Below are 26,991 nucleotides of genomic sequence, written 5' to 3'. Positions count from 1 at the left end.
TTCCAGTCCATCTTTGCAATTTTCTCAGCAAAACGGAGCTCGAGCCGCGAGGCTCGTCTTCTGTCCTTACCTGCCCTACCGCGCACAAATAGACGACCGGAAGTATTCTCCGACTTTAGCGCTGACATCGGGGAACACTTCCGATCGGCTATATGTGAGCGGCAGGGCAGGTAAGGACAGAAGACGAGCCTCGCGGCTCGATATATATTGAACTCCGCGGGCTCACCGTCCAGCTCTCTCCTGTGCACCTGGGGCGGCCCGCCCCCTCCCTAGACTGTGGCCTAGGACCCTGGGGGAGCCCGGGCCCCTGAATGCAGGACTGGTAGTACTGCCCTGATGGCGCCCCTGGGGGCAGGACTGAATATTAATAGATGTCCCGTTTTGATGAAAAAAAAAATCAAAATAATGGTCACGTTACATTTGTATGACTTGCTAGTAGGTAAGTAGTTCTTTACTCCCTCCTCTCTTTCCCTCCAATGAGATCGATTGACACTTATCACGTGCACCACAATAAGGCAACTATGTTTCCAATAACCAGGGACAATGTAACAATAAGAGTCAGAAAAATAGCTGGATTGCAATTGAAGAGACTGACTCAAGTCAATAAAACTCCAATTTGTGAGTTACTCCAATTAAGTGCTGATACAGTTTACAATTTATATCTACTCTCATTAGTTGGACTCGTTTTTACAAACCACTATGCTATGATTGGATATACAACTCTTTTTCTAAGAGAGGGTTACCTCCCTCTCTTCAGAGTTACATGCCTCTGAGCTAAGTTTAAGTACTTACGAGTCCTTCTTTTTGGAGGTTTAATTGACTTGAGTCAGTCTCCACAATAAGGCAAGCCTATGAATCACATTCATGCATATGCACATTTATGTCGCCTGTGAACTATTCAGCCTATGCGTCTGTCGCTTTCTCAAATGACTGATTGGATGGGATTTCCGCAGACCTCAACAAACATTATTTGCATGCCAGGTTCTTTGAGCATCACTTAATGTTTTGGAAATCGGAACTTTACTGGCACGACAGCGACCTAGGGGATTTTAACGCGGACTTTAGAGTATCGAGGTCTAAGTAAAGCCCCCTCCTCCTCTCAACAAACTATAGGAAAGAGGATAAGGACTCCAGCAGAATAATTCCCTTCAATAATAGCGAGTCCTCATCAACATTTCTGCTGCTAAATGAACCCCGACCAGGTTAACTATATATTCCAGTTCCATTACAATAGAGACAAACGAAAAACTGCTGCTCAGCGTCTACAATTTTCCTTCACACCAACACGACTTCCGCGTTCCATACACAAAACAATAACCCGCCAGCATGTCGCTAGCCTATTAGAATGCAGCGTTCGCCATTCCCCGGAAAGACAACCAATGAAACGCCGGCCTCAGCCCCCCCCCCCGCCCCCGTTTTTTGCCGCGAGCTCTGCGCATGTCTTGTGCTGTTTCGTGGTGGCATATGGTATCTTCCTTTCCGTGCTCGCGCCGGGCGTGCGTGCGATGGGTGCTAGAGTTAGCCGCGCGCTAAGAAACTTTAACCTGGAGAGCCGGGCGCATCGAGAAATCGGGCGGGAGAAGCCAGCGTCGGCCCCGCGTCATCCCTCCAGCGTCCCCGGGAGTGAGTACACGTCCGACTTTGGGCTCTTGATTTTCTCTAGCAGCGCCGAGAGGTCACGGCGGGTAGTTGTCCTTGATGAGCCTCGGCTCCTACAGCTTCTAGAAGTCTGTTACCGAAAGGTTGGGCCTAGCGCCTCGGTCCCTCTTCTCGCTGCCTTCTGCCTCACGTGATGCTGATTTTAAAAAGGGAAGGCGCGGGGGCTGAAGACTCTAGGATGCCCTTGGCCAGAGATAAGGTTTGCGGTTTTCCAATAGAAGCTGGACCCCTTTCTGATATCGTGCAATGGCACCAATGTATAGTGGTGAATCCCTTATCTGAAAGTCCAAGATGGATACCTGAGACGGTGGGAAATAAAGTGGCTCGGTCAAGGTCACAGGGAGAGTCAGGAGAAAATTGGGATTGGAAGTAGAGAATGACACGGTGACAAAATTCATCACCGTCCCCGCGGATAACCGCGGGAAATAATCACGTCATTTTCTAACCTCAATCCTTCTATACCAGCATTCTTCAAAGCAAAGCTTGTGGATCAGTGGTTGTGGCCATTCATACTCTGATTCTTCTCTCTTTCCTTAAAGAATGACATGAAGATGGTTTCCTTAGGTTATCTGCGGGGACGGTGATGAATTTTGTCACTGTGTTATTCTCTAATTGGAAGCCTGACCTATTGCACTAACCTAAGTTACTTCTTATCTCTGCTGGCTTATATTACGGCTTATATTAAGCTGCGGTAAGAGCTTACCTAGTAAAAGGACCCCCCCTAGAAAAGAAAACCAAAACACTGTGAGATTTTTTTCTTTTCTAGGGGGTCCTTTTACTAAAGAGCGGTAAGCATTAATGTGTGCTTACCACGGCTTAAAAAGGGTTGTGCAGGACTCACTGAGGCAGCCCATGTTAAATTTATCAATTTGTGCACTCACAATGAGTGCTAAAATATATATATATATATTCTTTTATTTCCTGAGAAGGGGGCATGTTTGGGGATGGAGAGTGAGCATGACAGCGCCAATCAGTGTGTTAAGGCTTTGTCTCATGCTAACTGATTAGTATGGAGTAATGAGTCCATACTGCCTACAAAATGGGTGGTGGTGGTAAGGATTCGCTTGGTAATATTTTTAATGGCTACAGCAAAAGTGGCCTTGGATATGAAACTCAGGACCAATCAGAGCCTTAGTTCTCTCACCAGTGCATCCCAGGTGCACCAGGAAGACCTGCCATTTTGAGGAGGGGGGCCTACTGGCTGGAGGGAGTAGATATCCCTCTTGCCGGCCTTCGTCTTAAAGGGAGAAGGGGGGCAGGGGACCCTGGCGGCAGAAAGGAGTTGGCATCCCTACTGCCCTCCTTCATTTTAAAGGTGTAAAGTTTCTTCAGTCTGCACAATAATAATCTTTTCTGCTTTGATACTTTTTCACCATTAATCCTTACGGAAGGAAGCATAAGCCTTTTTGCCTTGGCATATCCTAGAAATGTTATTATCTTCATAAAATCTAGGATTGAGCAAGCATTTTCCTGTGTTTTGGTGTTGGAACATCAAGGATATTGTCGTCTTGTTTCAGCTTCCTAGCTCTCTTTACCATTCAGGTTGAGACACTTAAATTATTCTGCGGTTTTCTCAAGGCTCCAACTATTTTGGGCCAGGGTCAGAATCTGTATTTTTTTCCTTGTGGTTGGAAAGTTCCAATGTTTGCTTCAGTTTCCTTCAGCAAAAGGTCATTTTTGACATTTATCACCTGCTGGTTCTTGTTCAACATCAGCAGGAGTTAAGCCACTAACCATTGCAATTTGATTAGCAACGGCCCCTTGGGCTTTACTGAATTTGGTCTTGGCATAACTCAAAATAATTTTGCCTACTTACCCGCTGAGTTTTTAAAGGGGAAATGTGAAGAGATGTAAAGATGCATTGATGTTTTCAGCTGCTTAATGGGGTCATAACTCTCAGAATCAGATTGAAAACCTTCCACTTCATCCAACTTTGCATTAATGTCTTGCCTACAACGTCAACAAAGTTTTTGGCCAGATTTAAAGCCTTGTTTTTGTAAAAGCTTTCAGATAATCAGCTGCAGCAAGGTAAATTGATCAGACATTTGATATATCTGTAATTCTGCTTCCTGAAGGAATTACTTAAAAAGATACACAATAGATGCAAAACAGTCTGAGAATTCAAAGAGTGTAAAATGCTAACCAGTCACCCATAACAAGGTAAGTAATTGTAATAGGAATAAATAAATTTAGAATAAGGAGCAATCTCAGTGTGAAGGTTCAGCAACCGGAGAAAAACTCCAGCGCTTACACTCAAGAGACAAAGGTGATTCACCTCTGCCTGCACACCATCACCATTGCTCCTTATTCTAAATTTATTTATTCCTATTACAATTACTTACCTTGTTATGGGTGACTGGTTAGCATTTTACACTCTGAATCCTCAGACTGTTTTGCCTCTATTGTGTATCTTTTTAAGTATCTTTTGGCAACTTTTTGAGGAGTTATTTTGTCCTGAAGGAATTACCGTACAGCAGGATTTCTGTAAAAATTCAAATCTGGTCAGGATCAGATCTTCATGGTAAGAACAAATACTAGATTCCACATATAAACTCAAACTAAGTTTCTTTTTATTCATTCTTGATCTTCTGAAGAGAAATCATCGACTTTAAGCTACTTTTGACCAAAATAAAAATCTGAAGGTTTGTGGCATTCAGAACGTCATAAATCCCAATACAAAGGGACCTAATATGTTGTTAACCTCCATAAGATAAAATAAATGGTCACCTAAAGGTGATAATAAATGTGAGACAAAACAAGGAAAACTTATAATACAACTAGAAACAGAAGTGACGTCTGTTAAACAGAAACCCCCCAGCTATTTTGTTGAAGGAACAAATGGAAATAGGATGCCTAAGTCATAGTTTCATCAAGATGGACCAGGAAATGACACAATGGTATCGCAGGCCAGGTCATGTTTGCAGAATCTCTGCCTCAACACACTGCTAGCATGATTTTTCAGTTTCTTTCAAAGTTAATACAGTAGAATCTCAGTTATCCAGCACCCATGGGGATTGGTGGATGCTGGATAACTAGCTTCTGGTTGCTTAAAAATTACTGTAAAAATAAGTTTGGCCTCCCCACCTCACTCTATCATCCCCACACCCCCACTTGTAAGGTCAGCATCTATTTTACCCTTCTTTCTCTCCCACTTCCCCCCCCACTCCCTCCATTCCCGAAACAGTAGAGCTGGTCCCGACAACCCTCTCTCCCTCCATTCCTGAATCAGTAGAGCCGGTCCTGACAACCCTCTCTCCATTCCTGAAGCAGCAGAGTGTCCTGACAAACCCCTCTCCCTCATTCGCCGAAGCTGTAGCAGCAGCCGGCAAGCAGAGGAAACACCGGTAAACAGGCAGTTTCTGGCCAACCCAGGCAGGGCCTTTCTTCTGCCACATTGAAAGTGATGCGGTAGAGGAAAGGCCCTGCCAGGGCTGGCTGGAAGCACCCTGTTTACCGACGCATCCTGTGCTCGTCAGCTGCCTTTACAGCTTCGGGCGATTGAGGGAGGGAGAGGGGTTTGTCAGGATGCTCTGCTATTTTGGGAATGGAGGGAGGGGATTATCAGGACTTGCTCTACTTCAGGAATGGAGAGAGGGGAGGGGGGTGTCGGGATCAGCTCTGCTACTTTGGGGAGGGAGATTTGTGGCTGCCGTGATGCTTCGGAGGCTGGAGGGAGATTTGTGGCGGCTGCTGCTAATGCCTCTGGTACTGGAGGGAGAGGTTTGTTGGATCAGGAGCATCACTTTGGATGTTGTCTGAGGAGAATGGGAGAATTTTGTTGTTGACAGGTTTTTTTTTGTTTGTTTGTTTGGTTTTTTTGCCAGTTGGTTCATAGTGCCAGTTAATTGAATTCTACTGTACTTTTGCATGTCTAGAGGTAGGTCTTGTCAGACAAATCTGATCAATTTCTTTGACTGGGTGACCAGAAAATTGGATAGAATATGTACGCTAGATGTGGTGTATTTAGATTTTAGAAAAGCCTTTGACAGTGTTCCACACAGACGTCTGATAAATAAACTGAGTGCCCTTGGAATGGGTCCTAAAGTGACGGGCTGGATCAGGAACTGGTTGAGTGGAAGACGACAGAGGGTAGTGATCAATGGAGATCGCTCTGAGGAAAGGGATGTCACCAGTGGTGCGCCTCAAGCTTCTGTTCGTGGGCCTGTTCTTTTTAACATTTTTATAAATGATATTGCTGAAGGGTTGTTGGGTAAGATTTGCCTTTTGCGGATGATACCAAAGTCTGCAATAGAGTAGACATGCCGGATGGTGTGAATAACATGAAGAAAGACCCGAAGCTTGAAGAATGGTCTGAAATTTGGCAGCTAAAATTTAATGTTAAGAAATGCACGGCCATGCATTTGGGCTGCAAAAACCAGAAGGAACGGTACAGTTTAGGGGGTGAAGAACCTATGTGCATGATGGAAGAGCAGGATTTGGGTATGATTGTATGTGATGATCTTAAGGTGGTCAAACAGGTTGAAAAGGTGACGGCGAAAGCTAGAAGGATGCTAGGTTTCATAGGGAGAGGTATTGCCAGTAGGAAAAAGGAGGTATTGAGGCCTCTGTATAAGACTCTTGTGAGATCTCATTTAGAATATTGTGTACAATTATGGGGGCTGCACCTTCAAAAAGATATAAAAAGGATGGAGTCGGTCCAGAGGAAGGCTACTAAAATGGTATGTGGTCTTCATCATAAGGCGTATAGGGACAGACTTAAAGATCTCAATCTGTATACTTTGGAGGAAAGACGGGAGAAGAGAGATATAGAGATGTTTAAATACCTACGTAATATAAATGTGCATGAGTCAAGTCTTTCATTTGAAAGGAAACTCTGTAATGAGAAGGCATAGAATGAAGTTAAGAGGTGATAGGCTCCAGAGTAATCTGAGAAAATACTTTTTTATGGAAATGGTGGTAGATGCATGGGACAGTCTCATGGAAGAGGTGGTGGAAACAGAGACTGTGTCTGAATTCAAGAGGGCCTAGGATAGGCATGTGTGATCTCTCAGAGAGAGAAAGATAATGGTTACTGTGGATGAGCAGACTAGATGGGCCATTTGACCTTTCTTTATCTGCCGTTATGTTTCTATGCAGTAAATAAGGCTTGCATGCAATAAATAACAAGGCACAACTTAACATCCATTTTGAGAGGTCATTTATAAAAGTACATGACAAAGCAAGATGTGTCTTAAGCTAAAAGCATGGTAAGCACGACAAACTTGGCTACATTATAAAATGTCATATCTCTACCTCATTTGCATGTTACACAATATGGGGTTAAAGATGGCTCTGTATAACAGTGTATCTGCACATGCAAATGGTGCATGTCTTTGGGATCGGATCCAAGATGAAACAGTGACTTGTAGCAAAAATGAAGCTCTTTTAAATGACATTAAAAAAAAAAAGGAAAAAATTAAAAACTACCCAATAGAGATATTTGCACCCAGAAAATGGTGAAAATTTGCATAAAAAGTGACATCATGTCTTTGTCATTACAGTAAAATCTTGGTTTGCGAACATAATTCGTTCCAGAAGCATTCTTGTAATTCAAAGCAGTTGTATATCAAAGTGAATTTCCCCATAGGAAATAATGGAAACTCAGACGATTTGGTCCACAACCCAAAAACTTTAATACAAAATACTATAGACATATACAAAATACGCAAGACTTCTGCTCATTTAGAATAGTCAGTACACTCCTGCATCATCATAGAGAGAGCTATCGGCTCAGTTGTGATAATGTGACGTGTGTATACTGTATGTACTCATGCTGCAAGACTTTGCTTGTTTAGAACAGTCACTACTACGCTCTTGCAGTGTCTGAGAGAGAAGAACCATCAGCTCAGTTGTGATGTGTGTATACTGTATGTACTTGTATTGCAAGACCTTGCTTGTATATCAAGCTAAAAATTACAGTAATAAAATGTTTTGCTTGTCTTGCAAAATACTTGCAAACCAAGTTACTTGCTAATCCAAGGTTTTACTATCTTTGCTTCCAGTTGGCTGCAAAGATGCCTAGTGGAAATCCTAGATGGGCATCATGAGCCATGACTAGTGGTCCAGTTAAGGCCTGAATAAAAGGTCAGGAGCAATGAGGAGTCAAAATGGGCCTTACATTTCTTATTATAGCATTTTTTTCACAAAGTTTACTGGCCAATAAAAAGTAATGTAAGCTCATGTTAGGTTCTAAACTTTGTACAAGAACTTATAGTACCAAGAGTTGTACAAATTAAAAAAAATTCAGTCCATTGTTCAGCAGCATTGCCTGGACAAAGTGGCTGTTTTGTGTTATGCAGAGTGTGGTACTCTTAAGGTGACCTCCATTCAACTGCCTATAAATCTCGAACCAATAGAGATCCAACCCAAAAATTTTTCATGGTTTTGAAAGACCCTAGCATAACATTTTATTGAATTTGGAGGTTATCGAGCGTGGACCTGTGGTCCACTTGATAAGAATGAGAAATAAGGCCTTGTCTAATCTCTCTTCAGTGTATATGGTGTGGGTTGATCCCTTTTTCCTAGTTTGTATGTTACAAGTCATATTCTCTGCCTTGGGAGAATCTCTTCTCAAAGGAAGTTAAAAACTTATTAAATATCTTACAAATATGTTCTTTTATTTCCAGAACCAAATGAGATACAAGAGGAAATTGCTCAAAAAAATAACCACCTTCTCTTGTTGTTGAAAGATGTTTATGTTGCTTCAGCAGACCCACCTATGGAGGTGAGCACACCCGGTCTTAACACTATGGCCCTGATTCTGCAAAGTGCTCCCGATTGTAGACAGCTGTAGGCGTCCTACAGCTGTCTAATCAGCCAATCAGGAGGCACTTTTTCTAAAAAAAAAAAATAATGCTCCCCAGGCAGGCCGCCTATATTGAAGGCGCCTCCAGGGAGCATAGAGAGGTCCATAAGTCCGCCTAAGGCTAGGCGGTAGCCTTAAGCGAACCTAGGCGGCCCTATACATCTCCCTAGCAGAACGGGAGATGCTTACAATGAAGGCTAGCAAAATGCTGGCCTACATGGTAAGTAGACGCGGCCGCTGTACCTAATCGCGGCAAGGATCTCCCTGCCATGATTAGTATAGCAGCCGTAGCTACGGCCGCAAATCTCCCCTCCCCCCAATGGTTGCCAGCAAGAAGGTGCACAGAACTCGCCCCCCCACCCCTGACGATCACGGCAGGAGGGTACCCAACCCCGCCTGCCGACCCCCCCCCCCCCCCAACGGCCCTCCCGAAGATTGTGGCAGAAGAGTACTCAACCCCTCCTGCCGGGTCCCCCCTAAGACCGCCGGCAGAAGGGTGCCCAAACCCCCCCCACCCTGCAACTCCCCCCTTGGTCTTACCTTCAAGTTGAACTGGACAGCTCCTCACACATCTGGCCAGCAGGCCCGCCTCCGCTATAGGAGGGGCCTTAGGCGCTTGGGCCAATCGGGCCCTAGGATCCTGTGGGTTGGGCAGGGGAGGGGCAAGCCCGCCTCATTTGGACAGAGGCGGGCCTGCTGGCTGGACGTGCGAGGAGCCGTTCGATCCAACTTGAATATAAGTCCGGGGGGGGGGTTTGTTGGGGTGGTCCGGCAGGAGGGGTTGGGCACTCTCTTGCCGGCAATCTTAGGAGGGGTTGGGCATCCTGCCAGTGATCTTAGGGGGGGCCAGCAGGAGGGGTTGGGTACCCTCCTGCCGCGATCATTGGGGAGAGCGGGTTCTGTCAGCAGGAAGGGCTGAGCACCTTCCTGCCGGCGATCTTAGGGGGTTTGGGGGGGGTCTGGCAGGAGGATTTGGGCACCCTCCTACCGGTGATCTTCGGGGGGGCCATTGGGCGGGGTTCGGGGAGGGGGGTTGGGCAAGTTAAATCCGATTCTGTAACCAGCGTCTGCAACATGGACGTCAGTTACAGAATCGGGTTAATTTTGGACGGGTATAGGCTCGATTCTGTGCAGGTACACCAATAATTCTGGTTCTTTAGCACTCTCCAGACCAGTAGAGGTTAACTTTACGAATGGGTATATATCTAATCATGACCAGCAGGTGGAGACTGAAAACAAAACTTTGGGACAGTATATCCTAGCCCCTCCTCTCTATTTCCCTCAGTCTGTCTTCTTTCAGTCTCCAGCAGGTGTTGAGTGATCTGTACCCATCTCCCTTGGTAGGGCTGTTGGAATTTGTTTAAGGTGTTTTTTGTCCCTGTTTTTAGCCGGACGGAGCTTGGACGGACTCTGTTTGGGGGTTCGTCCGACCTCGGGGGTGTCAAACCCGGCGGGTCACGAGCGGGGTCCCTCCCCCCACTTCCTCCACCTCCCCACATTTTTTTAGAGGAGCCTCAGCAATAAGCCTTGCCCCCTAAATCAAGCAAGACTATTGCTTTGAGAGCCTGTGGAGTCTGTTCTGTAAAAAAAAAAAAAAAAAAAATCCTGAGGTAGTGCTGGTCTGGAGGGTTGTATCCCTTTAAGAAAACTGTATTTTACTGTATTTTTTCAACTAACCGGCACTTTTTTACAGCTAGGTCGCGTATGGAGCAATGAGCACTTCTAAAGGGAAAAAGTGCTCATTGTGCTCCAGACGCGAGGCACTCGCGGCCGGCCTGTGCAAGCGGTGTTCAGGCCGGGGCGGTGGAGGAGCTCCGTCGGCAGCGGCTGCAGGCGCCCAGAGCTCCCCGCCGATGGTGCCTCGCGAGTCGGCAGGGAACGGTGGCGAAGCCCGGTCTTCTCCGTCCGCCCACGGAGGGAACCCCCAGACCGCCGACGGTCGGGTTGTAGAGGATTCCCTCTCAGCTGATTTTTTGACAGCTGATGCCGGCTTGCCTGCTTTAGCGGCTGAGACTATTCAGGTTTCTCAGCCGCTTCAGGCTATGGAGGGAGCTTTTTTGGCGGGAAAACCGCCATCTTCTCTGTCTGGCCCCTCCATTTTGTCTTCCACCTCAGGTGACCTTCCCCCTGTTTTGACTATGCAGGGGCAAGGTTCTGCTGGGTCCCCTGCTGTGGCAGGGAGTCCCTTGGGACCCTCGGGGGGGTTTTCTCCTGATTTTTTCTTTTCTTTATGCAGAGCCTATTTTCAGGCGGCTGGGGGTCCCGGTTGCGCCCAGGGGGTCTCGGGGGGTGGTTTTTCCTCCGCGCTTCCTGCGGCTTTGCCTCTTTCGTCTGGCGTGACGTCCCCTCCGCCGCCTACCTTGTCCAAGCGTCCGCGGGTGTCGTGGGACGAGAATTTGTGGTCGGAGGATCGGGTCGGTTTGGAGGAGGACCTGGACCCTTCTGAGGAATTCCAGGACTCTCTGGAGGGGACGGAAGCTGGCGGCGGGTTGTCGGATTTCCCGTTCTCCAGTGTCGAGGCGTCTGTGGTGCGTCTTTTTCAGAAAGATGAGCTGCCTGACCTTATTCAGCAGGTTTCTTCGGTCTTGCGTTTTGAGGACGCGCCGCCGGAGACTCCGCGTGTGGGGGACCCCCTGTTGCGGGGGATCCGTTCCGTTTCCCGCTCTTTTCCTATGCATCAGGATATTCGGGATATTATTCTGGAGCAGTGGAAAACGCCGGAGACGCCGTTTCGGCTGGCGCGCAGCATGGCTCGCCTGTATCCCATTCCTGAAGGGGATCGGGCTACGTTAGCTTCGCCGGTCGTGGATGCGGTGGTCTCGGCGATTTCCAAGCGGCATACCGTGCCTGTTGAGGGCGGTTCTGCCTTGCGAGACCCTGAGGAGCGCAAATTGGAGGGCCTCCTTAAGCAAAATTTTCAGGTCTCGGCCCTTGGGGTCCAGGCGGCTATTTGTGGGGGACTGGTCGCTCGCGCCGTGTTTCGGTGGGCGGAGTGGGTCTTGGATCGAGAGTCTGACGACTGGTCTCTGGTGGATCAGGAGGTTGCGAAGATTGAGATGGCGGCCTCATTCCTCTCAGATGCTCTCTATGACTTGGTGCGGAGCTCGGCTAAGTCTATGGCTTTTGGCGTGGCCGCAAGGCGTGTGTTGTGGCTGCGCGCTTGGGCGGCGGATGCTGCGTCCAAAGCTAAGCTTACTAAATTTCCCTTTCGGGGGTCGTTTTTGTTTGGAGAGGACTTGGATAAGTTGATTCAGACTCTGTCGGACTCGAAAGTTCCCCGTCTGCCGGAGGACCGTGCCCGCCCGGCGTCTCGGGGGGGTGCGGCCCGGGGGCGTTTGCGGGATTTTCGCAAGTATCGCCCGGGGCGTGGGGCTGCTTCTTTCCAGTCTCCGGGTTTTTCCCGGGGTCGGTTCTTCCAGCGCACGCAGCCCTTTCGGGGGGCCCGTCGGGGGGCAGGGAATCCCTCCGCCGGTTCCCCCGCTTCCCGTCCTGCACAATGACGCCTTGCCGGCGCCCCCTTTGGTTCCGGTGGGGGCCCGGCTGCGAGATTTTTTCCCCAAATGGGCCGAGATCACGTCCGATCAGTGGGTCCTGGAGGTGGTGCGGGACGGTTATGCCCTGGAGTTCGCCCGCTCTCTGCCGGATTTTTTCCTCGCTTCTCCATGTCAGACTCCGGTGAAGACGCAGGCTTTTCGCCAGACCCTTCAGCGCTTGATAGATCTCAGGGCAGTTGTTCCGGTGCCCCCTCCAGAGTGGGGCACGGGCAGGTACTCCATTTACGTTGTGGTGCCCAAGAAGGAGGGGACTTTTCGGCCCATCCTCGATTTGAAAGGGGTCAACAGGGCTCTCAAGATTCCCTCTTTCCGTATGGAAACTCTGCGGTCGGTCATTCTGGCGGTTCAGCCGGGGGAGTTTCTCACTTCTCTCGATCTGACGGAGGCCTACTTGCATGTTCCCATTCGGGCCTCTCATCAGCGTTTCCTGCGCTTTGCGATCTTGGGTCGGCACTTTCAGTTCTGTGCGCTTCCCTTTGGGCTGGCCACGGCTCCGCGGACGTTCACCAAGGTGATGGTGGTCGTCGCGGCAGCCTTGCGGTCGGAGGGCATCCTGGTACACCCCTACCTGGACGACTGGTTAATTCGGGCAAAGTCGTTGCAGGAAAGTTCCCGGGTTACTGCTCGGGTGGTGGAGTTTCTCCGGTCGCTGGGCTGGGTGGTCAACCTTGCCAAGAGTCGGTTGGTCCCGGCTCAGCGTCTGGAGTACCTAGGGGTGCTGTTCGACACCTCCTTGGGGAAGGTCTTCCTCCCAGAGGGCCGGGTGAGCAAATTGCAATCTCAGATTCGCCTGCTTTTGGCGTCCCGGTGTCCTCGGGCGCGAGATTTCCTCCAGGTCTTGGGGTCGATGGCGGCGTCCCTGGACGTGGTGAGGTGGGCGCGGGCCCACATGCGTCCTCTCCAGTATGCTCTGCTCCGGAGGTGGTCTCCCCAGAGGCACGGGATGGATGTTCCGGTTCCCCTACGAGGCTTGGCGCGCTGCAGTCTGCGTTGGTGGCTCCAGACCCCTCACCTAGTTCAGGGGGTGGGTCTGGATCTCCCGCAGTGGACGGTGCTCCTGACGGATGCGAGTCTCCTGGGTTGGGGGGCTCAGTGTTTGGGTCACTCAGCTCAGGGCACCTGGTCCGCGGAGGAGGCCGCCTGGTCGATCAACGTGTTGGAGACCAGAGCGGTCCGTCTGGCGCTGTTGGCTTTCCACTCCCTGTTGCGGGGCAAGTCAGTCAGAGTGCTGTCGGACAATGCCACGGCGGTGGCTTATGTCAATCGTCAGGGGGGCACCAAGAGCACTCGGGTGGCGCAGGAGGCGGCTCTGCTCATGGTTTGGGCGGAATCCCATCTGCTGGACCTCTCGGCCTCTCATATAGCCGGAGTAGACAACGTTCAGGCAGACTTCCTCAGTCGTCACTTCCTAGATCCAGGAGAGTGGTGTCTCGGCGCCGAGGCGTTTCAGTTGATAGTGCAGGCTTGGGGGCAGCCCCTGATGGACCTGATGGCCACGGGTGGCAACGCCAAGGTGCCCCGCTTCTTCAGTCGTCGCAGGGACGGTCTGGCCGAGGGTCTGGATGCTCTGGTCCAGCCGTGGCCAACGGAGGGGCTGTTGTATGTGTTCCCTCCTTGGCCGCTGGTGGGCAGAGTGCTTCTTCGCATTGTTTACCATCCGGGTTTGGTGGTGCTGGTGGCGCCGGATTGGCCTCGCCGTCCGTGGTATGCGGATCTGGTGAGGCACCTGGTAGCGGATCCTCTTCCTCTGCCTCTCTCGGACGACCTTCTGAGGCAGGGTCCCATTCCCATGTTCGACCCGTCTCCCTTCTGTCTTACGGCATGGCTCTTGAAAGGGGTCGCCTTAGCAAGAAGGGATATTCAGACAAGGTGATTTCTACACTGTTGGGGTCCCGGAGGCTTTCTACCTCTCGGGCTTATGTGCGGGTTTGGCGTCTCTTTGAGGAATGGTGTCGGGCGCGGGGAGTGACCTCTTTTCGCGCTTCTCTGCCTTCCATTCTGGAGTTTTTGCAGGATGGCCTGGATAGAGGCCTGGCTTGGTCTTCTCTCCGGGTTCAGCTTGCGGCCCTGTCGGCTTTTCGAGGGTTGGTGTCAGGTCAGCGTTTATCGGCGCTTCCTGATGTGATTCGGTTTTTGCGGGCGGCCAAGTTGCTTAGGCCTCCCCTTCGGCCCTCGGTTCCCTCTTGGGATCTTAATCTGGTTCTCTCTGTTTTGGTGCGTCCGCCTTTCGAGCCCTTGGACGACTGTTCTTTGAAGGACCTTACTTTGAAGGCGGTCTTTTTGGTGGCCATTACTTCTGCTAGGCGTGTTTCTGAGCTGCAGGCTTTCTCTTGTAGGACTCCCTTCTTGGAGTTTTCTAGGGAACGGGTCGTCTTGCGGCCTGTTCCTTCCTTTCTGCCTAAGGTTGTTTCTCCTTTTCATGTCAATCAATCGGTGGTTCTCCCGGTCTTGGGTAGTCGGGAGGGCTCTTCTGAGCAACGGCAGCTGCGCAAGTTGGATGTCGGTCGGGTCCTTCGCTCTTATGTGCAGCGGACCCAGGAATTCCGGAAGTCCGATCATCTCTTTGTCCTCCTGGCGGGTTCTCGTCGGGGAGCTGGCGCTTCTAAGGCTACTATTGCGCGCTGGATCAAGGAGACGATTGCTTCCGCTTATCTTCTGAAACAGCAGCCGGTTCCGGAGTTTCTCAAGGCTCATTCCACACGGGGTCAGGCGGCTTCTTGGGCTGAGTCGTCGCTCGTGCCCCCTGTGGATATTTGTAAGGCTGCGGTTTGGTCCTCCTTGCATTCCTTTGTCCGTCATTATCGGGTTGATGTGCAGGCGCGTCGGGACGCGGTGTTCGGTGAGCGTGTACTGGTATCGGCCCTTCGGGGGTCCCGCCCGTGAGAGGGACTGCTTTGGTACGTCCCATTCGTAAAGTTAACCTCTACTGGTCTGGAGAGTGCTAAAGAAGGAGAAATTAGGTTCTTACCTGCTAATTTACTTTCTTTTAGCTTCTCCAGACCAGTAGAGGTCCCCACCCTGTCTGTTGTTGTTGTTGTTGGGGCTGTTGCGCGGGCAGTTTTTGGTTTTTGCTGCGGGTTCTAGTATTTTTCTAGGGCCGGGGAGAATTGAAGAACAGCGGCTGTGGCTCGGCTGGCTTAGCTGGCGAGCTGTGGGGACATTCTTCCTTCGGGAATTTCTCTTCTGCATTTTCCAACAGCATTTTGGGTTTGTTACTTGTTACTCCTTTCGGAGTATTGTTTTTTCTCTCTGTTGTTTTCCAGTTCTTGGTTCTGCTTGGCTATTCGGCAGACTGAGGGAAATAGAGAGGAGGGGCTAGGATATACTGTCCCAAAGTTTTGTTTTCAGTCTCCACCTGCTGGTCATGATTAGATATATACCCATTCGTAAAGTTAACCTCTACTGGTCTGGAGAAGCTAAAAGAAAGTAAATTAGCAGGTAAGAACCTAATTTCTCCTTATCTCAGCTTCAAAGTTTGCTGTGGCCATATTACAGTTCAGTGATTGGTGCCTTCAATAATAAGTAACTTAATTTTGTATAAAGCTGCTTATTTTTTAATAATTTCTTTATATAATGATTATGGATTGCAGTGTCACTGTTAACCATATTTGCATAGCCAAATACATTGCATGGATCTAACTGACCTTAAAATAAAAAAATACAGTAAAATGCATCTCAGCCTCAGACAGTCTTCTTGAAGCAAGGTTCTAGGTGGCAGCACAGCTCCAAGATGCTAGGGGTAGAGGGATTTGAGGTCCAAGCTTAAATTCATATATATATTTTTTACAGACAGGTCTAAAACAGCTCTCTTCTCCCCCCCCCTTCCAGTTTTTAGGAAAAGAGCCCCAGAGCCCCACCTCTCACCAATGCCCCTTCTTTTGCCTCCCTAGGTTGCAACAAGATTTACATAATCTACTATTATCCCAGGACAAGCAGGCAGGTATTCTCACATATGGGTGACATCATTGCCCGGAGCCCAGATGCAGACGCCTCACAAGCAGACTTGTTTGCTCTCCATTCGGGTCTATTCTCTCCAGAAGTGGGCCATATCTCCTTAACTCCACTACTGAAAAAACCTGATCTAGACCCCTCTACACCATCTAGCTACCATCCAATAGCAAACATTTCTCTCCTTACCAAGATGCTAGAACCCATCATATCCACTCAACTATCTTCCTACCTTGAAAAATTCACCATTCTGCTACCCTACCAATATGGCTTCCATCCCAACTTCAGCACCGAATCCCTTCTGACCTCCTTAATCTCAAAAGTTCAACATCTCCATTCTCGCAACAAGTTCGCCGTCCTTCTTCAGTTCGACCTCTGCAGCTTTTAATGTCGTACATCATGATATCCTACTTTACCAACTCACCAAGATAGGCATTAAATCCACAGTCCTTGACTGGTTCTCGAAGTTCTTACACTCCCGCTCCTACACAGTCAACATGAAGGGCACTTCTTCCTCCCCCTGGAACCCGATCTGTGGCGTCCCACATGGCTCACCTCTCTCCCCTATCCTTTTCAACATTTATATGTCCTCCCTTAAACTCCTCCACCTCTCCCCGCTTGAAACACTTTACACTTACGCAGATGACATCTTTGTCCTGCCTGGCCAGCCTGCCCTAACACTTTGGTAGCTCGGGGACGGTTCCCCTGAGAGCACGGCTCGATCCTGGCTTTTCAGCACAGGCTGTGTGGCACTGTGTCGATCCTGAGGGCTTTATTGGGTACCAGCTGCATTTCCTCCCCCCCCCCCAACACTGAAGATGTGTGGTGAGGCGTAGTAGGGGTCTGGGATATCAGGATTGTTCGGAGTCTGGCTGGCAGCTCGAAGAAACAAGCATTGGGAGTGGAGTTTCATGTTCGTCTGAGGCAGCTTTCTTCTTTATTGTCCAGCAGCAGGTGAGCTGAAGCAGTTATAGCACCAGCACTACAGTGAGACCAAGCTATTGTAGCTTATGGGAGACATCGGAGTATTCTACAAATTTAAGTTTTAGAGGTTTCTGGAGCTGGTATTTGAGTCCCTCACCTCAAAAACAAAAAACCCTTTGTTGAATTTTCTGTGCTTTTATTTAGCTGTCCTGGGCTGTTTTTGTGGTGCTAAAATGATGCTGTGGCAGCCATCTTGGATTTCCCAATTTAATTTTTAAAACCTCAAAACACCTCAATTTTGCTTAAAATTAAGAACATAAGCATTGCTATGCTGGGACAGACTGAAAGTCTGTCAAGCCCAGTATCCTGTTTCCAACAGTGGCCAACCCATGTCCCAAGTGCTAGCTAGTTCCCAAGTAGCAAAACAGATTCTATGCTGTTTATCCTAGAAATAAACAGTGGATTTCTCCAAGCCATCTCTATAATGGCCTATGGACTTCTCTTTTAGGAAATTATCCAAACCTTTTTTAAACCCTGCTAAGCTAACTGATTTCACCACATTTTCCGGCAACGAATTCCAGAGTTTAATTACACAATGTGTGAAGAAATATTTTCTCTGGTTTATTTTAAATCCACTACTTTTTTTTAATTTTAATTATTATTTATTTATAAATTTTCAAATATAATAATCAAGTATAAACTTGTACAGAAAGCATGATTAAAGAAAAATAAGAAATACATTCAAACATATATGCAAAAAATCAAGAAATAAATTCCATCTTAAATCTCGCTCAAGTCCTCATATAAGATCCAAGATTAAATTTAAACGGAATTTAAGCTTTCAATTAATGAAGAAAATATAGGTAAAACTGTGGTGGGCCGTCATCTATCCATCATAAGCTATCTCCAGCCTTGACAGTGATAGGAATGTTGTCAGTTGTGAGGGTTCAAAGAAAACAAATTTATGCGACTTATAATGGACTATACATTTGCAAGGATACCTAAGAAAAAAGGTAGCACCCAGGGCAGTAATTGCTGGTCTTAATAACAAAAATTATTTTCTCCGCCTCTGTGTGTCCCTGGCCAAATCAGGAAACATTTGAACTTTCAGTCCCAAAAATTCTTTATGTTTATTTTTAAAGTGTAATTTCAATAACCATGTTTTATCCATTGTGAGAGCAACTGAAAGAAGCAAAGTTGACGGAATGGCTACTTCCCTATCTGAGGAATCTAATAAGGCAGTCACATCCAAAAGTTCTTGAGGTTCTTGAGTTACTTCTTGTAAATTCTTTTGATCTTTAGTTTCTTTGAAAGGAAGATAATAAATCCGAGTAAAAGGTGGGATAGATGATTCAGGAATTTCCAAAATTTCTTTTAAATAACGATTAACCATTTCTCTAGGAGTTATTGTTGTAATCTTAGGAAAATTGATTAATCTAAGATTATCACTTCTTGAAAAATTTTCAAGTGATTCAAGTTTTCTTCTTAGATTTGTGTTATCTTTAATTAATGCCTCCTGTACTACTTTAGAAGAGTTTATATTCTGTTGTTGGTTTTCCATCTGTAATTTTATATCGGTGGTAATTTTCTGTAATCCTGAAATATCCTTATCATACTCTTTTAAACCGTTCTTCAACTTGGTTAAATTGAGAAGTTATGGTCTTGGGAATAGTAGCAACCAAGTCCTACAGGGCATCCAACGTTACTTCCTGGGATTTATTTAACTGAGGAAATTGTAAATGTATAGTCTTATGCTCACCCACTGGCAAGTCTTCTACAAATTGTTCAGGCTGGGCCAATCTATCTCCCGCAGCTGTTGAAGCCTGCAACTCCATATTCAGGCTCCCCGAAGAAAACTGGGAACCCAAATCTCCGTCCCTCGAACTGATCTCTACTGCCTCCGGGAGGGGAAGCACTCCAACTCCCGGAAGCTCCCCCTCCCTCGGGGAACTGGCCGTTCGAGGATGCGGGGGTGGTGCTCGCAAATCAGGGCTAAAGGTAGTTTCAAGCCCCAAGGAGAACTGCTGCGTGCCGTTTCCCTGCAGCGTCTCCAGCGGGGGTAGCCCTGCTCCTGTTGACGTGTCCTGCATGCGCCGGATAAGCTCTTCAATATTGCCAGTTGCGGGAGTCCCGGAGTGCCGCGAGGCCCCAGCGACACTTCTCCCTCTCCGTTTAGGCATATTCAAGATAGGAAATAGTGCTAGAATTCGGAAAAAGTAACCACTTCAAGAAGGCTATCGGGAGCAATCACACAGCCTGCCTATACGATCGCCATCTTGGATCTAAATCCATTACTTAAGCTGTTTTAATGTGGATCCATGCCAGATTTGCATTGGATAGCTGGCTTTGGAGTGTTCATGTTCCACATGCTGCAGAGCACGTGGGGGTGGGGGGCAGAGAGCACTGAGCTTAGCCTCCCTCTGGTCCTTCTAGGACATCCCACTCACAGGTGGCTTGGTATGGGGTTCAAAAATTTCCCCTACAGCCCTCAGGTAGCGACTTGGTGAGTTCAATGCAGACACCTCAGGGCCCGTGAGGAGACAAGGTGAGTCCAAGTTTATTTTAGATTTGTTATTCTACTTATCGAGGTTCTAAGTGGAGCACCTAGGTTAAAATTCAATGACATGGACAGATGAATATTAACAAAAAAGGGTAAGGGGTGAACTCCATTGGTGGATAGAGAGTCCTTGGGGCTTGCTGTTCTGGGGTTTACTCCAGATTTTGTGAGTTTAATGTCTGCAGCCTATTTAAATTATCGGGTGCTGCAAGCTCTGTCTGGGGTCATACTTGTGATTGTCAGCATGGTTCTCTCACTTAAGAGTCGTTCACAGGAGGTCCAGTCAATGAAAGACTGGGAGGAATGGGAATTAGAGTCAATGCCCCAGTGTAAATCCTCAATCTTGGAGAATGCAAGATCTCTGGCTACCAACCAGGAGTCTGGGGAAGACCCAACGGCCAATGCCAACGGCATTGTTAGAGATAATTTCAGAATCCTTGCAGGAATTAAAGCTTGAGCTTCTGCAAACTTCTGAGGCTCAGCTTTCAGTTATGAGAAGTATAAGGCTCCAAGCACATTTTTTCCTTCACTTTAGATATTACCAAGATGCTGAAAGAGCATTGAGAGACTCCCTAAAGGCTCCTTGCGGGACTATGATAAAGTTGAATTCAATGGTTCTGGATTTTCAGCAACTGTTTGTCCCGATTAAAGTGGATTTGCTGGTAATGCAGGTGGTCAAATATACTTCACTGGTTAGTGATAGTGGAGTAACTTTAAAAGACACACAAGACAACAGAGTAGATTTAGTTCTCAAAAGGAAATTTGAGGCCCTGGCTTTAGGTCTAAAGGCTTTTTTTCTTGCACACATCTGGCATATCAAATTGTGTCAAGCCCCATTGGCAGAAGACAACACAGACACCCAATTCCTAGTATCGGGAATGGATTATGTAGCAGATTCTCTATATGATAATTTCAGAGTTATTAGCATGGTTTCTGCTTATTCAATCTCCGCACGTAGAATGTTCTGGCTTGGACAATGGGCGGGAAATTCAGAATCCAAGGCCACTTTGAGCAGGCTTCTGTTCAAAGGCCAAATGCTCTTTGGAAAAGGACTGGACATTCTTATGGCCAGTGGGGCAGATCATTGCCCGAAGTCCTTGCCGGATGGCAGACCATGAGCTTCTGGAGGGTCAGGTCATAATTCCTTTCGTGGTTCCTGAAGAGATCCCATCAGTTCTCAGCAGGATCCCTCTGCCCATAGATCATTTCAAGGATCATGGCAAAATTTTGGGAGACGCCAGGAGAGCCCAGACTTCTAGTACGTGCCCTGCAGCAGGCTCCAAGAAGTCCCAAAGATGCCAGATTGATAACCCGGATCCCCAACAATCGATTCTGTAGCATCGACAATCCACAAAAAAATTTATCTTATTTTTTCAGCTGAAGATCGAGCTTGGAAGCATTGGTTTAGATAGTCTTAATACAACAGTGGCCAGAGGAAAGGCAGTTTGTATGTTTGTTTGTTTTTCTCTGTGGCCCATGATGGGCTGGGTAATTCAAAGAATAGTGACCCATCTGGGGTTGCCCTGGATTGGCTGTATCTGCCATGGTACCTGATTCTGGTCCATTTACAGAGGAACAAGTGTCTCGTAGTGCCACTACATCAGATACTGGTCTCACAGGGCCCAGTTGCCCTGTAGGATCTGGAATGCTTTGGGCTTATGGCATGGCTCTTGAATGCGCAGCCATAGTGTGAAAGGGCTACTTAGAAGTGATTATAGCCGGCCATCCCTCCTCAGATCTAAGAAACCAGTGACTGTCGTGGTCTGTGCTGAGGCTTGGAAGATGTTTCAGTGCTGGTAAGCTAAGGAGAATGTGGAGTCAGTGAAGGCTCCGATGTTTGTGGTCCTAGTGTTTCTCTAGGAAGGTCTTGAGACTGGTTTGGCCGCTGGCTCCATCAAAGTAGAAGTAGCAGGACTTTCATGTTTTAGAGCTCAAATAGAAGTTTTTTTTTATCTTTAAAAAATCTGGTGACATCTGGTTGAGAGGAGTATTGCGGCTGCATCCTCCTCAGTGACAGCCATTCCCAACTGGAATCCTAACTTGATTTTGCAGGCTCTCAGTAAGGCTCCATATGAGCCCTTGCAAGAGGAGTCTGATGGATCTTGATGTTAAGATGTTTTTTCTAGTAGCGATTACTTCAGTAGAAGAGTTCAGAGCTACTGGCTGCAAGAGCCTTTCCTCAGGTTTACAGAGGCAGGGGCTTCCCTCTACATGATCCCTTCCTTTATACCAAAAGTGGTCTCAACCTTCCATGTAGATCAGGAAGTCTGACTACCCGCATTTCATCCCACAGGTTGGAAAAAGAAAACCAACAATTTCGACATTGCTGAATGTTAGGAGAGTTCTTCTCCATTACCTTGAGGTGCCAAATAGATTTCGTCTTTCATATCATCTTTTTGTACTCACTAGCCCTAGTTGCCTGGATAAGTCAGCCCCTAAGGCTTCTCCAGGTGAATTTGCGCAGCTCTTGCTTCAAATGTATATTGGGTGTGGTACGCAACAATTGATCACTTTGAGAGCTCATACTAAGAGGGGTGTGGCTTCTTCAGGGTCAGAGTTCCAAGCAGTGTTGCCCAAGGAAATTGGTAGGACAGCTACATGGGCCACCCTTCATACTTTAATGATATTTTAGAGTGGACTTGGAAGCATGAAAAGACACCACTTTTGAGTCCACAGTGCTCACAGTAGGCTCATCTGCCCCGCCCTAGACTCAGGAGACTGCTTTGGTATATCGCACTGGTTCAAGACTCGTATGCCTTTTGCACTAGAAGGGAAGATTAGGTTCTTAACTCAATTGTCTTGAAGGCCTGCGCTGTCATTTCAATTAGCTTGCTTGCTATCAGACATGTATGTATTTCCAGATGTTGTCTACAATGATATGTAGATCCTTTTCTTAGGTGCTGACCCCTAATGTGGATCCTGGCATTTGATAACTATGATTTGGATTATTCTTCCCATTGTACATCACTTTGCATCACACCTGGAACCCTTTTTAAAAATCAGCATTACATTGGCCACTCTCCAATCTTCAGATAAAAGAGCTAAGTTGATAAATAAAATTAAATGTCTCATTAGAGATGGGTTTTAAAACATTGTTTTCATGTCCCCTTGTAACCTTTTCCTGAGTGAACATTTTAGGTATAGTGAAACCATAGTCAGTAAGAGGATAATTGAGAACAGAGATGGGTGTATGAAAAGGGGCATAATATGAAATGCAAAATGTCCATCATACTTTATAGTTATGCAATTTTGTAGCTGCTGTATTAAGATGAAAGGGGTTGTAACCAATGTTCTCTCTAAGGACTGAACTGACTTAAGCAAAGATTTTTTTTCATTGCAAGCAAAGGCCTGAGTTGACATAGCAAAATTTTCCATGACATTACCTTGTGAGCACTTCTTACAGATACATACACATACTATTTTTTACCCCTCCCCACATACCTTTTCCCTGGTGATCCAACAGTGTATCCTGCATTGAGCCCCTCCTGCTGATGTCAGTAGTCAGAAGCCAGCAGCGCACCTGGGCTGGCACACACAGGGGCAAGCTTTTGGAACTCCTGCCCCTCCCTGCGCTGCTCACTGAAACACTGCCACCCGTTCTCACGGGACTTGCGGTTCTCGTGGCAGTGTTTCAGTGCCACGAGAACCACAAGTCCTGTGAGAACTGGCTGCAGTATTTCAGTGAGCGGCGCAGGGCGGGAGTTCCAAAAGCTCGCTCCTGCACATGCCGGCCCGGGTGCTCTGTTGACTTCTGTCCGCTGACATCGGCAGGAGGGGCTCAATTCAGGATACACCGCTGGACCACCAGGGAAAAGGTACGCGGGAAGAGGTAAAAAATAGTATGGGCTGGGATGGGAGATGGGGGAAACGCGTCGTAAAGTCGAACCATCGTAAGTTGCATAGGTCGTAAGTCAACGAGGACCTGTATATGCATAAACAGAGAGGATAAAATGAGCCATGCTTTGCATGCTTTCCCTACTTTTTTGCCTATACTTTATAACTACTATGATTTTTGCTGAGATGTTTAGCACAGCTTAAAAAGGAATACACTTCTCCCTCCATATTCGTGGTGTCAGCAATTGCGGTTTCGATTACTCATGGTTTTTAGCTCCATAATAGCTCCTCCCCCCAAATTACGTCAGCTTGCATAGAGAAATCGCTGGTTCTAAGCATTTACAGAGAAAATTGCTGATTCCCAGCACCTTTTTCACCATGTTTTGCCTCTCCTTCAGGAACAGGCCAGGTCTCCCTTCATATTATTCGCAATTTCACCATTTTCACAATGGTTTTTGATAGAAAACCGTGAATAATATATGAAAAAGTTATTTGCGGTTTTTCAGTATTTGCGGGTCTGTTAATCCCCTATCACAGCGAATACGAAGGGAGAAGTGTACTACTGCTTCCCCTGTATGAGCATCATTCTTTACAAAAAAAATGGCGGGTGGGGTAGAAGAGGACAGTAGAGGCACTTTGAACGGAGCAGGAAGAATCCCTTCATAGTATATCAGCTGCTTCTCCCAGTACCTCTCTTACTGATGGTATTATATACACTATATGCACTCCAGAGAATTATGTACCAAAAGTCAAAATAATGCACAGCCTTGAGCTACTGTGAATGGATTTACACCAAACCTAAGTCCAGTACCAGGCATAATGTAAAGTAAATATAAAATACTACATATGTCACTCAGGTCCTACAGAACAATTGCAACATACCATAATAGCAGTAACTTCCACAAGTCACACAAGGGACCTATTTAGGAAAATGGCAATACAGTAGGCACTAGAACATCAATACACTGATTGGAAAACTAAATAAGCCAGAATAGTACAAATTAATCCTGCAGCCAGTGCTAACAGAAAGCTATCTCTTTCACACATGCAGAATATAAGATCCTCATTCAGCATAGATTAAGGTAATATAAAGAGATAAAACAAAGCATAAAGCAGATAAGGCAATAATTTTTTATTGGCCTAACAATGTATTTTTTGATTAGCTTTTGAAAGTAGCCCTTCTTCAGATCAGAAATAAGCAAATGTTGACAAATATCAGTATATATAAATGAAACATGAAAACATTCCAGTTAGTAAAACACACCAAAGTTCATAAGGATGCTCAAAATCCAAATATACAACTCCCTTATATCAAAATAACACAATCCGTAGACGATAGGATTAGCTAGGGCACTAATGTCATATATTACTCACTCATGTAACAAATCTTTGTTCTGGTCTCTGTCAGTTCAAATGTTTAAAGATGTATTAATCATCCAGGAAGAAGGAAAATGCCTCAGAACCCCTCCCACACCAACCTTTGTTGAAAAAAGTTTGAGAATTCCAAACCGGGGTAAGTCACCTCAGCGGCATAAAAAAACTTCCTCAATTGGACATCAAAAAAAGCCTTGTGCAAGGCAGAGAATAGTGATCAAAAACTGAACAAATATATCATTTGTGTATTCATCCAGTAAGACTAAATAAATGGATTACTTATCCCAAATGCAGAGTTCTGCTACCATACACTTCTTCCATCCAGTGTCCTGCTCTCTAATCTCCCTATCACTACTGCTGCTGCTTTCTTGAACCTCAAGCAAGAACAAACTGAAATCCAGCCAATGCAGGACCTTTCTATACCTACTTATAGCTGCCAGCTCTGCCCTGGAACAAGGAAGTGACATCGGAGGGGTAGACCAGCAGCTACTACGTCTAGTCATTTCTGTAGTGCTACTGGGCACATGCAGTGCTATACATTAACACACGAGAGAGTCCCTACTCGAGGGAGCTTATAATCTAATTGTGACAGGCAAACAAGACAAAAAGGGTGTGGATAGGTACCGGAAGGTCTCATATTGGCTGGGTTTCAGTTAGCTGTTGTTGGTTCTAAAAAGCAGCAGCAATAGCAGAGTAGTGCATTGGGGGTTGCACAGCTGTGCGACCTCCTTCCAAAGATGCAAAGCTTAGAGGGAACAATGGCTACACCTAAAAAATAAAATAGTTTAGTGTTGACCTGTCATTGGTATGATTTCCTGGGCATAGATGATAAAAAATGTGTTTATTCATTGAGTGAAAAGTTTTGTGTATTTTTTGGTTTTTTTTCTTCTCTTCCTAGGTAAAGAGTCAAAGCAACTCAGATAAACAAATAGAGAGTAGGGTTCCAAAAATGACCTTCAAGTATGATGCCTGGGGCATTATGGATCCTACAAGCATCCCCAAGGGCAAGCTTTCTGTTGTTGAAGCACTGAGCGCACTGAGCAATCATAAAAATTCTCCAGAAACATGGACTGCAGAGAAGATAGCAGAGGAATACATCCTGGAGGTGAAGGATGTCAAGGCTCTGTTGGAATTCTTCATCCCATTTGATTTGAAACTTATTCCCCCAAAAGATGCAAAACAAATGACTTCCACGTGAGGAAAGGCAAGCCCACTGCCTGCCTGACATTTTACTAGCAGTTTGGTTTTCATTTGTGTATTGTGTGAATTCAATTACCGTATTTTTCGTTCCATTAGATGCACCTGACCATAAGACACACCCTAGATTTAGAGGAGGAAAACAAGAAAAAAAACATTCTAAACCAAATTCTTAGGGGGTATCCTTTAATCTCCAGGGGTCCTAAGAAAACTGACTACCTTTTGCTGTTTCACAGGATGGATGGTGGGGGGAGGGAAATTAGGATATTTTCTTTATGTAACCCCCCTAATCTAAAAAGCAGATAAAGGTACCTGACAAAACCCAAGACTTAGCCAAAGCAAAACCCCACTAATGAACTCTGCTACAACCACCCTGCTTAAACCCACCAACACTCACAGACCGCCAATAAACCACAATGAAGCAGGTGGGAGGAAATCACCTTTCAAGCTCCCTTTACTCACACAAACGTCCCACTCCCTAGCCACCTCCCAAATGCCTTTCAGCCTGCCAAATCTATTCACTCCAGTCAATCACCAACCTCTCATCCTTGCCCAATCACATCACTCTTCTCACCCATTCCTTCCTTATTCCCTAGCTACAACTCCTACCAATCTGTACTCCTCAGTTTTTCCTCATCTCCTAGCTCTCTCCTTCCTCCTCCCCCCACCCATCTACTTGCCTATTCTTGTGGTGCCAGGGGTTCAGCCAGTGTTATGCATCCACCAGTCTAGACTGGTGGGCCTTTCTAACAAAAGGCATATTTCAGTTGGCTTTGCCATTGCCAGAATGGATCCCTTGCTTTCTCCTGTAGTACTTAAAAAGGTAGAATGAGAATCATAGGGCATTATATAGGCTCAGACTAATTCTGCAAAAATTCACAAAGTGAAAAATAGTTGGCTAGATTTTATGAAACTAACCCTTGTACATTTGAGCTATATCAGGTGAAGCTACACTTGCAGTCTCACCTTGGTGGATCCCTCATTGCCTTTTTTTTTTTTTTCCCATTCAGGAGACAATCTTCAGGAAGATAACACTGTCCTTTTCAGCTTTAGCTCACTAGTTAGGGGTCCCAGGCCGGGCATACAGTAGTTCAGCTGGGAGACTTCCTAGATCAACTCTCCTTACCCCTCACACATAC

General features: G+C 46.7%; 1 protein-coding gene across 1 annotated transcript; it reads left to right on the top strand.

The window, feature by feature from the left end:
* The first annotated feature begins 1,430 nt into the window (after window positions 1-1,430).
* Window positions 1,431-26,991, top strand: NDUFAF4 (NADH:ubiquinone oxidoreductase complex assembly factor 4). The gene is made up of 3 exons (XM_033935725.1): window positions 1,431-1,623; window positions 8,286-8,383; window positions 25,554-26,991. The coding sequence occupies exons 1-3, from the start codon at window positions 1,506-1,508 to the stop codon at window positions 25,851-25,853; spliced, it is 516 nt and encodes a 171-aa protein (XP_033791616.1). The 5' UTR covers window positions 1,431-1,505; the 3' UTR covers window positions 25,854-26,991.

The sequence above is a fragment of the Geotrypetes seraphini genome, chromosome 3, assembly GCF_902459505.1.
Source record: "Geotrypetes seraphini chromosome 3, aGeoSer1.1, whole genome shotgun sequence".
NCBI classification, from domain to species: Eukaryota; Metazoa; Chordata; class Amphibia; order Gymnophiona; family Dermophiidae; genus Geotrypetes; species Geotrypetes seraphini.
This window is presented reverse-complemented; position numbering and strand designations above follow the sequence as displayed.

Excerpts from the sequence above, each read along its gene's own strand:
- NDUFAF4 (XM_033935725.1), top strand. The coding sequence starts at position 1,506 with ATGGGTGCTAGAGTTAGCCGCGCGCTAAGAAACTTTAACCTGGAGAGC. Across the intron at positions 1,624-8,285 it reads TCCCTCCAGCGTCCCCGGGA|AACCAAATGAGATACAAGAG; the intron begins GTGAGTACACGT and ends TTTTATTTCCAG. Across the intron at positions 8,384-25,553 it reads CAGCAGACCCACCTATGGAG|GTAAAGAGTCAAAGCAACTC; the intron begins GTGAGCACACCC and ends TTCTCTTCCTAG.